Source organism: Danio aesculapii, chromosome 1, assembly GCF_903798145.1.
Source record: "Danio aesculapii chromosome 1, fDanAes4.1, whole genome shotgun sequence".
NCBI classification, from domain to species: domain Eukaryota; kingdom Metazoa; phylum Chordata; class Actinopteri; order Cypriniformes; family Danionidae; genus Danio; species Danio aesculapii.
The window spans coordinates 55,571,212-55,585,880 of NC_079435.1; the positions used below are offsets into that span (position 1 = coordinate 55,571,212).

General features: G+C 31.6%; 1 protein-coding gene across 1 annotated transcript in view; it reads left to right on the forward strand.

Moving 5' to 3' along the window:
• The window catches only part of pard3ba (par-3 family cell polarity regulator beta a), a 278,096-nt gene that overhangs the window by 132,010 nt on the left and 131,417 nt on the right, over nt 1–14,669 (forward strand). The window contains 1 exon segment of the mRNA XM_056453859.1: nt 10,673–10,858. Within this exon segment, the coding sequence (XP_056309834.1) occupies nt 10,673–10,858 (186 nt within the window).

A 14,669-nucleotide genomic window follows, 5' to 3' on the forward strand; every position in this document is an offset into this window, starting at 1 on the left:
AATATTTGTGTTTATATTTTATTTTATTTTATTTTTACAGATACATTTAAATTATAACAAAAAGGAAAAATAAAGATTTTCTAAAAATAAAATCTAATGTGGTTTAATTAAAAAATAAATATTTTATTTTATTTTATTTTGAATTTAATTAAATTTTTAGTATTTTTAGAGATAAAATATTTACATGCATAAATAGTTTATTTTATTTTATTTCATTTTAGAGATAAACGCTTTATGTACTTAATTTTATTTTATTGTAGATATAAAATCTTTATTTACATAAATATTTAATATTATAATTTTATACAGAGAAATACAAATTATAACATAAAGGAAAAATAAAGATTTCCTAAAAATACAATCTTGCGTTGTTAAATTGTAAGAATTAATTTCATTTCATTTAATTTTATTTAGAATTTAATTTAATCAATTACATTTTTTGATTTGTTTTAGAGATTAAAGTTTTACGTACACAAATAATTTTATTTATTGTATTTTAGTTTAGAGATAAAATCTTTAGGTACAGAAATATTTTATATTATTTTATTTTATTTTACAGAAAACATTCATATATACGATATATCTTCATATAATTTATTTTAAAAGCATGTGAAATGCTTACGAATTGTTCTATCGAAATAATTTCCCTTTATCAGACATACACAAGAGTCTGTTTTGCAAATGTATATTAATGAGCTTGCTTTGACAAACTATACATGTCTAAATATGACCATTGCATTAAAGCTAAGCCGACTGAAACTGCTGTCAATTTGTCATGTAGCGTGAGATTAAATGAATGCAGTAGGTGGAATTAATGTCTTCACCAACATATTAATTATACCTGCTAGCCAGTAGCAATGAATCAGCCAAACATCAAATTAAATTGCAGTACTTTTTTATGCCCACTAGACATGCTTTTCCAGCATGCTCTACTAAAACTGCATTTAATAGAATGATAAAATGACTGTTTTTTTTGTGGTATTTTAAATGATCGAGTACTCTCATCCAATGCCTCCCAATATGTCGACTTCCATGCATCTGTATTATGTGAGGCAAGGATGTCTAAATTCATAAAATTCATTTAGTAATAGGCAAAAAGTACCTGGATGCCCAGGTATTTAAATGTGCATGAAATGGATACTATCCTGTAAGGCCATTGGAGAGGGTTTATGAATGATTGTGACCACACTTTGTACCGATTGAGCATTATTTAAATGTCATCATTTGTACTTAAAATTAGGCTGATTATTTATTTTTGTAATCCACTTACAGTCACGACACTGAGGTAAACAGAAACTGAAATTAAGTCTGAGACTATTGGTCAAAAAATTGTTTTGTCAACTGAACTGCAATCCAAAATTCACAATAAATCAATTAAGTAAATGAAGCTGTTACTGAAATGCAACATGAGACAACTGTTAATGGAATAACTGCGATAAAGCAATAATTAGCAAAAATAAAGGATTGTTTTCAGAATGTCAAAGCAAACATTCTATGGCTGATAAATCACTAGCAAAAACTAGCAAGTTGAACTAAATAGTATCTCTGAAATGATGATGTTGGTCTGAAACTTCAGCATTTTTGCTTTTATAAGTGTAAGATTTGCATTTGTAAGCTTTTGGGTTCAGTTTCTGTTCAAACAATTATTTTATTTTAATTACATCATTTTAATTAAGAGATTTGCACAAGAGTTTATAATGTATTTTTTAAAATATGTATATAATTTTATGTCATTTTTATAAAAAGAATGTAATTTTACTTAGTTTAATTTTGCGTTTGAGCTTCACTGGATGTGTTCTGTTAATTAACTCTGCTAAGCTATTTTTTACTAAACACTGAAGCTAAATACAGCAGACGGTCAAATTAAAATGATTAGAATTTTAGTATTTCAAATAACAGGATTAACAGTACACTGTAAAAAGGGATTAGTTACTTACAGTGAGTAAACCCATGGTGTTAAAAGCAACTAGTTAACTTTACTCAAAATTAAAGTAGCTAAACGCATTGTAACTTGAAACTGTTAAGTTGACTAAACTTAATTTGAATAATTCTACTAATTTTACTTTTTTATACATCAAGTCAACTAATCGCTTTTTACAGTGTTTGAACTGTATTTCCTATAATTAAAGGTGCTGTGTGTACGTTTTTGAGTCTTCGATAAAGCCTAAAAATACCATCGTTTGCAGATATTTAAGAAACATGCTAAGTGAACATTCTTGTTTATCTGAAAAACAATGAAGTGAATGAATGAATGAATGCTGAAGTCAGATATTCTGCTTTGAAAATGTATGTTACGTGCCAGAACGTCTGTCTTTGTTTTGGTCATTTTAACCTGCTAAACGGCAGTTTAACCAGTTATATTTCAGGTTGCCTTGATGGAAAAACGCATCTTTCTTTCTTTCTTTCTTTCTTTCTTTCTTTCTTTCTTTCTTTCTTTCTTTCTTTCTTTCTTTCTTTCTTTCTTTCTTTCTTTCTTTCTTTCTTTCTTTCTTTCTTTCTTTTCTTTTCTTTTCTTTTCTTTTTCTTTTCTTTTCTTTTCTTTTTTCCTTCCTTTCTTCCTTCCTTCCTTCCTTCCTTCCTTCCTTCCTTCCTTCCTTCCTTTCTTTCTTTCTTTCTTTCTTTCTTTCTTTCATTCACTCATTCAGAAAGGCTCTGAAAGCATGCGCCTGTGACAAATTCGACCTCCAGTGGACAGTAGCAGACTCAAATGAGATGCAGATTCAGAGTTCCATGTGGTTATTAATTAGCAAATAATATAATTATTATGTGTAAACATTAGGTGAGCAGGTCACATTGTAACCGCTTTGTGACGAAATACGCAGTGATAAGCAATCACCAGATGAAACACGACAGAAATACATATTAACCCTCTTTAACATTATTAAACGTACACGCTGAATCACTGTGTTAAGTTCTAAAGTTCAATTTCAAACAGTTTATTTTATTTTCAAGATCTGAGGTGAACTATCTGCTGCTGCTTTCATTAGTATTGCAAGAAATTCCATGTAAAATGGCAGTCAAACTCACATTATTAGCATTTAACACTGAATAAAGCACCTGAGGTGTACCCGAGGTGATCATTGTCAGTTTTCTGTTGTTCACCTGTAAGAAATTGAAGCTGTTTCTGATATATCATTTCAAGGTGTTGATTAGGACAAAAACATATTTTAATATGGTAAAAATTCCTTATATCGTTGCTTTTATTTAGAACACGGTTTAAATCACTCGCTCCTGTTTTCAATCTGGCAACCTGCGCTTGCATTTGTTTTGATCCAGGAGTGCAGTATCTAGTTCAACCACTGGGTGTCAAACTTACATACTGCACCTTTAAGCTGAATATTAGCATCTTGCAAAATAACTGTAGTAAAATAGTATGTACTGTCATCATGGTAAAGACGAAAGAAATGTTTAGTTATTAAAATATTTAAAAAAATGTTTGGGAAATATTTAAACAATTATTTTGGCCAAATAACTTTGACTTCAGCTGTATAAAATAAAAACTAAACAATAACATGATATACACAAAATAAAACCTAACACAACCGTTAATGAAACTAGAATTTACAGCACCTTCTGAAATAGCCCTGCAATTAAAAACTAATTGAAAGATTAAAAGCCGTGTTCATAGTGCAGTGGTGTTTGAGCTGTCAGAGTTTGATGCCGACAGGTTTGTGAGTGAGGATGGAGGGTCAGACGCCACATTGCACTGAATGTGTTCAGAGGAAGTGAGGTCACGCTCTGGACTGGTGGAGCATTTACCCGTCCTTGAGATGCTCTTAATAATAATTCCTCTTCCCACACGCAGGATGTGTGTTCTGCTTTGTCATGACCTATTTAATTATTTTTGTTATGTGGGTCATGGCCACTTCTTTCCAAAACCAATGGACTTTTTTTTTCGTTGTTGTTTAATGCTGCGAGTAATATGAAAAGTGTAGATGCTTTCGTGTATAACAGATGGCCTTCTGACATCAATTCTAATTTAGTTCAGTATCTGGGTTAAGGTGCATTGACTTGCAGCCAGGGGCATCAAAACACATTTCCCATGGATTATTGTTGTGTAAATGACACAAAGACTTTCTTTTAAACATGATGTGTGAAGCTGAGGGCTTTTGCACAAATATGGACAGTTTTGTAGCTCTGGATATGTTCATGATAATTTAGTAATGTTTGTTTTAGTATGTCTTAAAGGGCACCTATGGTAAAAAATCTACTTTTCAAGCTGTTTGGACAGACATATGTGCATGTATGGTGTATAGACTGTCATATTGGGGTGATATAAGCACACCCAGTGCTTTTTTTTCAATTTAACAACATAAAAAACGGTGGACCAATTGGAGCGGTTTTCAAATCGACTGCTACCTGACGTAGGAGAGCGGTCCCCCCGCCCACCAATATTAATTGACAGGCGCTTCATCATATCCTCAGTTTGTTGATTCGCGTCCGCCATTTTCAGTGTGAGTCGAAGCGATATCACTAAAGGAACACCCTAGCTCTATTTTTAGATGCAGGGCTTATTGGGCTAAACACAAGAGCAATATTGTCCACATTATCGCTCTAATCGGAATTATTGGTTGTATCTTTAGGTAGGTTTGCAAACATGTGTACTTCTTATTGAGTCTACCTTATACTTCAGCCGTTTGCATTTCTCGCGATCCCAGAAGCTCCCTGTGATCTTAAATAGCATGCGTTTTAGAATTCTAAACATAAGTTTCTATCAGGGTACACTCAAGTCGACGGCTGGGCGCCGCAGACCGCTGCAGAAACCTATGTTTAGAATTCAAAAATGCGTGGTGCGACGATTCGGGACACTTCATGTCTCAGCCGCGCCACAGAGAGTGTCTGGGGTGCCGTGTCGCGGCTTCGAGCGGCGCATCCGGTGCCCCAGTCAAAGTTAATTCAGTGTGCGTGGTTATTAGTTTCTGTGTACAAGCTCGGTACTTGAAACTAGCACACAGTTGGCTGTAAAACTGTACAAAGACACAAATGATTTTGTACTCTCTGCTTGGTCTGTGTCAGAGTCGTACATGTACGACTGAAAGGTGATCCTCTCTCCTTCTCCGTCTGCCTGTCTGTTGCAAACGCAGAGCGGGTGAGCTCATGACCCCGCCCCCTTGTTACGTTGGCGGGAAGCCGAAACTAATTTACATGTGAAGCAACACACCCCTAAATCAGCGAACTGTGGACACGCCCCCAACATGACACTTTTTAACACATTATAATAAAAAAATCTGAATTGTGTTTTAAACTGAAGCTAAACTGGCAAAGAAGAATCATAATATTAATATTAAATCATAAAAAAGAGGTAAACTATGTGCCCTTTAATATAAGGCTATATAGTGATAATAGAACAGTTTGTGATGCTGTTAATATCCATTCGTAGTCAGTTTCTGTAGTACAAATTTAGATTTTATCACTTAGTAGTTTAGTAATGTTTCAGTATTAAATCAGTATTAAATGCTAGAATTAATTGGCATTATATGGGTATATTAAATCATTAGTGTTCATATTAGGATTTTTTTAAATATGCATCTATTGCTAAATCATTTATTACTTTTTTGTTATTATTGATGACCCATTAATATAATTAGTGACACAAAATAATAATATTAATATTATTTACATGCAATAATGCATATTGTTAGCATTAATATTACTTATATTGTTTATAACGGTTGATGTTAGCAACACATGGATAAATAAGAACGTTCTAAATAATAAATAATAACACATAGTAGTAGTAAAAATAATAATAATAATAATAATAATAATAATTATAATAATAAACTTTTCTCTTCTTTTTCATTGTTTTATAACCTGTTTTAACACATTTAATTTGTTTTTATCTGTTTTTATTAATTTTTATTATTATTTTTCTTTTTATTATACTTGTCTCTTTTATTCCTGTTTATGTAAAGCACTTTGAATTGCCACTGTGGATGAAATGTGCTATATAAATAACTTGCCTTGCATTATTATTATTATTATTATTATTATTATTATTATTATTATTATTATTAATATTGTTATTAATATAACAATAAATAATAATTTATATTTTAATTAGTATTAGTGACTTATATTAATTATTTAATATAATTATTTATGCATCTTGATATTATTACAAATATTAATGCACATTATGAGTGTTAATGTCTAATATTTCTCATAAATGTTACATTAGCAAGATGTTTGCAATAATATTAAAACTAGTAGTTTTAATAACAGTTCAATATTAAATCAATATTAAATGCTAAATATAAATAGGATTGGATGATAAAGATGGTATTTATTAAATCATTTGGTTCATAATAGTTTATAGGATTTTTTTTTAAATATGCATTTATTGCTGAAATATTTATTGCATTATTTGTTGCTATTGATAATATATTAATATAATGATACACATTAAAATTATTAACATTTCCTGTGTATTAAACATATTATTAGTTTTAATATTACTAACATTATTTACAACTGTCGTAAATGTTAACAACACATTGTAGTAGTAGTATTAATAATAACAATAATAATTGAATAATTATTAAAATAATTAGAATAATAATAATTCTTAAGTAGTTTAATACCATTTTTAAATCAATATTAAATGCAAGAATTATTTAGCATTATATAAAAAAGCTTGCATTTATTAAATTATTAATGTTCATATTAGGAATGTTTTTTATGCATCTGTTGCTAAATGGTTTATTACGTTATTTGTTACTATTGATGACCTATTAATATAATTAGTGACAAATTGATAGTATTAATAATATTTACATGTTTTAATGCATGTTATTAGCAACAATATTACTAATATTGTTTAGAACTATTGATGTTAGCAACACTTTGTATAATGATGATAATAATAATAATAATAACAGAATAATAATAATAATAATAATAATAATAATAATAATTATTATTATTATTATTATTATTATTATTAACAACAACAACAATTATAAAAATTATAAAAATAAAAAATTGTAATATTGATATATTAAGTAGTATTAGTTAAATATTATATTAATTAATTAATATGATTAATGATGGAAATTAATATTAATTTAATCTGTTAATGCACATTATGAGTGTTAATTCTTAATATTTCTCAAAAAGTGAAGTTAGAAACACTTTGTAATAATAATAATAATAATAATAATAATAATAATAATAATAATAATAATAATATTAAATACAATATTAAATCAATATTAAATGCTAAAATTAACGAACGTTTATATGCTACCAATTTTCATTATTAATTATTAAAGCTTTTATAAATTAAACTATTTGTGTTCATAATCGGAATGTGTTTTCATTTGACTGTAAATTTGTTATCAATATTATCAATAATTATTATTATTAGTAGTAGCAGTAGTAGTATCACTACTAATTAGATTGTGTGTGTGCATGTGTGTGCTTAGCCGATGTTGATGTAGCATCATTCCACTTACTCCAAACACTGATCCGTCTGTCCATTGTCAATGGCTTTTCTTTTTATTTTTTGCCTTTAACTCTAGTTACTCATGTGTTTTAGTTAAAACACTCCATCATACTGTGTGTATGAGAGCGTATGAGTGTGTATGAGTGTGCCCTCAGGAGGTCTTCATGTGCAGTCTGGGCTCAAGTGTTGATAGGACCACCGGAGCGGCATCTCAAGACAATCTGATATCCTCGCCGGGACCAAAATTTGACCTCACTCACAAACAGGCCTTTATTGTGTGCTAAAACTCTGATTTGTGGTCCACCTCGGGCCATGTACGACACATTATCATCAGTAAAAGGACACGCTAAAAGGACTACTTGAAGCTTTGCCCCATCGCTCCTCTTTATTTTTCATCATTAGCTCTTACTTAATGCTTTTTGCCCAACTTTGAGCTTCTACAAAGTCGTTTTTGTTCATTTTCCCCCCTGGCCTGTTTCCACAGTAGCTTAGCAACAGGCTAATGCCGTTGTTTAATGTTGTTTCCTGAAGGATGTCAGTCACGCTTAGCTATTGTGTTTTACTTTAGGTTCTCTTGCCGTGTATGATTGATGCAATAGTGTGGAGAAAAATGAAACGAAAACCCACCTATCTTCGACGCCCCATGATGCTTTGCGAATATTATGGGAGTAACGTCATTAAAACTATAGAAAAAAAATTTGCTTAAAGGGGCTAATAATTATTTATTTATTTTTTTAGTTTTATTTTTGACCTTTTTGCCTTTATTAGATAGGACAGTATTGAGACAGGAAGCGAAGTTGGAGAGAGAGAGAGAGAGAGAGAGAGAGAGAGAGAGGGGTAGGGTAGGGAAATGTCCTCGAGCCGGGATTCGAATTCGGGATGCCCTGACGTGCTACTGCATCATCCTAGCTAACCACGAGGCTATTGCGCCGACGGGGCTAATAATTTTGACCTTAAAATGGATTTTAAAAAATTAATTTAGCCGAAATTGAACAAATCTGACTTTCTCCAGAAGAAAAAATATTATCAGACATACTGTGGAAATTTCCTTGCTCTGTTAAACATCATTTGGGAAATATATATATATATACATATATATAAAAAAATTCAAAGGGGGTCTAATAATTCTGACTTAAACTGTATATATGTGTTTATAAACTGTATATCTGTTTAAAGTGCATAAATCTGTTGTTAAATAGGGTACATGCGGAAGGACTTTTAATTTGTCAATAACCTGTGTCAAGCACTACTGGTGAACTGTATGATGTTACAAAATCGGAGCGTTTAAGGTCTGTTTTCTTTAAAAATCAGCGATCTCCACTGGCTGAGTGATATCCGATATGAAGTGGGTCTCAGATTGTACAAGAAGCACTGCATTAAATAACATTTTTCCCCGCCATGTCTTTAAAAAAATTAACATTTATTTTGCACCAGTATATTCAATGGAGTTGATCCTGACGGTCGCGTGCGTGTAAAAGGCTTTTCATCTTGTTTTATACTTGAGCAACTAAATGAATGCCAAAGTCTATTTAACTGATTGTATTTTAATTACATTACAACATCGATGCTGTAAAAGGAACCGTATAAAATGGAAAAAAGTCACATTAACCGTTCACCGGAAGTTTATCAGTATGGGAAGAAACACTAGCTCTGCATATACCCTATTAACCCATACACTACCACGGGGTTACTGCATGTCTTAGGAAGTGGATCCATGTGTTTTGTAGCAAAAATATTTCAGATTAATAAAGGCTAAACTTCAATAGATGACATATGCGGTAGTCTTATACTGTATAACATTATACAGTAAAGTAGGGTAGACAAAAGTATTAAGTTTGGTACCAATCAGTACTGAAGTTTAAAAAACATCCGTTTCTTGCTAGCGTTTGAGCACAAACAGCGCTGATTGGCCATTGTGTTCACGTGTTCAACAGAAATGACTGTGATTGGCCGTGCAGGTCATCAGTTCACCATTCTTCACCACTGTTTACAGAGTGTAAACACAGAGACATGGACCCTGGAGCCTTTCAAAGCTGCTTCGATCAGCTGATCTGTCTATGAACTGACATATAAGCGATTCGCTGATGGATCGACTGATCTACACAGCCATGAAATGCTCCAGTGTTTGTGTATCTGCGTTTGCACTTGAATACACGGAGAAGAATGGTGAACCGATGACCTCACTCCACTAAAGACGTCCATTAGCCTACATGTTTAATTTACTTTGTGAAGCACAAAAATTTGGTTCAAAACTATTTCTGAATTCAGTTGTAATTTCCAGCAAATGAATAAATGAACAATAATAATGAAGTGTGGTCAATGGGCAGTTATATCCAAACACTATCCTATTCTTATGCCCCATATGGTGATGCAGACATCTCAAAAACACGACTTGTTTTTATTAAAAACAAATATAAATATACAATTTAATAAACAACACTGCTAATAATAATAACATTATACAAATGCAGATTGTCATGAATAAACTGAAAAAAGGCCCCCGAGGTGAAGAAGGCATGGATTGTTTTAATATTTGTAGAAAATAATAATTTGTGTAACATTTTAATCCTTTAATTGTTTTCATCTGTAAAGATATTTGTGTATTGCTGTACATCCTGTGTGTATTAAGCAATGTTGTTAGCGTTTTGGACCTGCAAAGGCGCATAACTAACACGCTCTGCGCTGGACTTCAGGCCAGCTTTCAGATGGTCAATGGCGCAGTGTATTTCAGTTCCTCAAAATAGCAACGTGCCAACAATGTGCCATAACACACCTCCTTTTTGGACCAGCATACCCATAAATCCACAAATGGATTTGCTATTTTAAACAATGTGGCGCCAAATGAGAAAATTACAGTTGCGCTGGTCTGAAAATAGCAACAAATCACGCCCAACACGTCTTGCGCCTTATTGCGCCAGGTGTATGATAGAGCCCAAAAACAACTCTAACTCACAGTATATTATTGAAGTGTTGTATTTCAGTACCAGTTCAACATTACATCTTTAATATGGAGTCAATTTTATGCCAGAAATAATGAAAAAGTAAATAAATTGAGAAAAAAAATACCTTAATAAAGAGTAATTTCAACTCTTTTCCTTCAAAAATGACACATGCAATAATGCACTAATCAGTTCTGTTCAGAGGAAATGCCAAAATTCACATGCTTTTGAAAGTCAACAGATTCTGATCTAAGTGTGTGTGTGTGTGTGTGTGTGTTATTTGCAGAAAGGCGAGGTGTCAGGTCCACTGGTGTCTGAAGACGGCCGAGAGCAGCTGATGTTTGAAGTTCCTCTGAATGACTCGGGCTCAGCTGGTCTGGGGGTCAGTCTGAAGGGTAATAAGTCCCGAGAGACCGGAGAAGACCTGGGCATCTTTATCAAGTCCATCATCCACGGCGGTGCTGCAAACAAGGTAAAGAGCAGCCAGAGTCAGCGCTAACCATCCAGCTGTCCACTCATCTGAGAGCTGCGATCGTGAAAGCCACTTAAAGCCTGTGTGTGTTACCGCAGAACCACACACACTTCTGATTTACTCCAGTACAGCAATTAAACTGCTAAAAGCCTTTTGAAAAGTAAACGTGTTACAGTCATGCTTTCATAAAGGATGTTACATTTATTTAAGTACTAAAATAGTTTTTATTCTTATTTCAAATCAGCTTTTTATGTTTTTTTATTACAAATTTCGATTTTAGTTATTTTCTTCTAAGCCCTTTTATAGGTCTCTTTCATCTCATTTTAATAGAATTCAGTTTTATGTCAAATTAACTTTAGTAAGTGCAGTAATTCTACTTATTTACTTATTACTGTTAGCTGCAGGGTTATTTAGGTCTACATTTAGTTTCACATCCTTGAGTAACTGCTGCATATTTTTCTTTTGTATTTATGGTTTGAATTAGTTTTTATTTATTTAATATATTTAAATTTTATAATAATTTTTATCATTTCATAAGTTTCTATTAGAATTTTTTGTGACGTTTTTTTGTTTTCTGACATTTAGAAATTATGTATAATGCTGTCATTTTTTTATTTTAAAATTTATCACAATATTTCATTTTTTTATTTGAGTTATTTTAGTTTTAAGATTAGTGTAATCAAAATCAACTTTTATTAACATTTATTATTAATTTAACATTTTAATTTTAGTGACCAGATTGAAGACAAAAGTTTTATTTGATTTTATATATTTTTTCGGTTACGCTTTTTTTTCCTAAAAAAATCGTTTTATTTATGTGTTATGTGCATATTTTATTGCGTTTGTTATTGTTATTAGATTATCTAAAATATTTGACATCCAAAAAAAGCCAGTCACAGTAATCGGTTTCACATATATTCCAATTAGTCTCTCTGAAATTATTACTATTGTTATTTAGTTTCACATCATTTTTTATATTTAAAGTTTAAATTAGTTTTTGTTTTATTATTATTTTTTATTTATTTTAATTTTATTGGACTATTTGTGAAATTGGCTACATTTTAATGCCGTCATTTTTATTGTTAAATTTCTCACAATAGTTTCATTTTTATTTGAGTTTTTTTTTTGTTTTATGATTAAGGTAATACAAATTTTAATTTAGTTTTTGCCATTGTTATTCATTTTTTTCGATGTCTGTGTATTTTTCTAAATTAATTTAACATTTTACTAGACTAGACTAGAGATTTGATTTTATATTTTTTGACATTATTAATATTTTTTAATACACTAAAAAACCTTTTTATATATATTATGTACATATGGCTATTGTGTTTCTTTAAGGTTATCTAAAATATTTTGAGTACTGAAAATGTACAATGATAAGAAAAAAAATGTTTTTACATTTTATAAAATTCTTTATGAAATATTTTGTGATTTTTTTTTTTATTTTTTTATTTTATTTATTTATTTATTTATTTTTTTAATTTATTATTTTTTTTTGTCAATTTTATAATGCTGTCATTTTTATTATTTTAAAATTTATCACAATATTGATTCATTTTTTATTTGAGTAATTTTTGTTTTAAGATTGTAGTAATATCTTTACTTTTAGTGACTTTAGATTGAAGACAAAAGTTTTATTTGATTTTATATATTGTTGTAGTTAATGTTTTTTTTTAAGTACACTAAAATGACTTTTATTTATATATTATGCACATGTGGCTATTGCATTTCTTTAAGATTATCTAAAACATTTCACATCCAAAAATGTACAATGATAAGGAACAGTTATTGATAAAGCCAGTTACAGTAATTAGTTTTATAAATATTCCAATTAGTCTGTAGGAAATGATCACTATCATTATTTTGTTTAACATCGAGCAACTGTTTCATTTTGAATTAGATTTTATTTTTATTATTATTATTTATTATTATTTAATTTTTATTTAATTGGGTACAGTTTTTTTTAATGCCGTCATTTTTATTGTTTAAATTTTTGTTTTAGCAGTTTTAGTTTAAGATTAACATAATAAAAACTAACATTTGTTTTTTTGTAATTTTTTTTAGGCGCCTGTGTATTTTTCAAAATTATTATTATTTTATTTTTTTTGTGTTGGTGGGGAGCAGAGAGAGGGGAAGGATCAGCATAGGACCCCGAGCCGGGAATTGAACTCGGGTCACCGTGAACACCTCAGTGTTGTGCATCGACGTTCTAAACACTAGGATATTGGTTAAAACAGTCAATTACAGTAATTAGTTTCACATATTTTCCAATAATTTTTCATCATTGTCAATTTCCATTTTTTTATATCATTTCCATTTTTAGTCTGTCTGTAGCAATAATACAAATCTTCATTATTATGCGTAATATATAGTATTATGTGTGCTTTGTTATTCACCTTGCATTGGCTCGAAAAAAGGCTCTACTTTTGTAGCGTGTTAAGGTTTGTCATCTTGTTTTAGATTCTGTTTGGATCTGTTATTATAGGTGAAGCGTCTGCAAGATACGAATGCTTCTCTGCTGTCCTCAATCAGTCCAGTCAGGCAGCAGGTGTTGTGTCTGTGTGCAGATAAGAGCGCGTCTACTGTTCCCTATCTGCACTGTAATCAAGACTGAGCTCACAGGTGGAGCTGCGTCTCTGGCCCCTATCAGCACTCTGCTGAAGAGTGGGCTCCCAGAGCGAGCTGCATCACAGGACCCCATCTCACCAAATAGACATTTCCAGAGGCTGAGCTCTTCATTTGACTTCAGCTGTTTACTCTTATCACTCACTCCCACTTTGTTGCTTTTCTAGCGTTTACCCTGAAGATGGGATATAAATGAATAGGTTTTAAAAACGGTGTGCCCGATTTCTACAGGGTTTTTGCTGGTCTTAAATAAAGTTGTAAATGACTTTTTTTTAGTAAATTAAGGCTTTTAAAATTCCCTTGAAATGAAAATAAAGTTTTTTAGATGTTAGAATCAGTATGTTAGTCTAAAGGCTTGTACAGACCGGGACGCTTTTCGTTTGCGTTTGTCGTCTGCATTTTTCAAGACGTTTTCCCGAATCAAACCCAATCGATTTTCACTGCCGTTTAGCAAAGGAGTATGCAAAATCAGTCCTTGACGTTAGATAGCACTAGGCAACTTTAAGCTTCTGACACCCGCTTGTAACACAGAAGAAGAAGGAGAGAGAAAGTTTACACATTTGTTAAAGTTACTGGCGATTCGAACAAGCATGGATGGTTTAAGTAGCAGCTCTAGCTCTAGCGATGAGGAAATGATTGTTGTTCACCAGTGCAATAAGCAGCTCGTTCATATCACCTCTGGGCATCTGCATTGACAGTTTTACACTTGAGCGCCTCCAAGTGCTGTTTACTGTAACTTCAGCTCCTTGCACGTGAACAAAAGTGCCAATCTGATTGGTGGAGAAGGTTTTGACAGCGCACGTCAAAACAAAAAAACGAGAATGAGGTGTTTCTTCAAAAATAACGCTTTTACCCCTGGCGTTGGTGTATCCGATCACATTGGTGCTCTTTATTTAGTCACGAGGTGTTAAACGTCGACGGAAAATATGAAAAAAAAAAAGCATCCCGGTGTGCACGGGCTTTAAGGGTGTTTTCACATCTGTGGTTCGGTTCATCTGGTCTGGACCAATGTCAACAAATGATACATTGTAGCATTTTTCTGCCGTTCGTGGGTCCTTTTCACACCACACTGATCACTTTCATCCAAACCAGTTGAAAAGAACCAAAATGCAGTCATGTGACAAAATCCACATCACTGATTGGCCAGATAATATTGAACGTATTTCCTAAAAGGCTTTTCGAT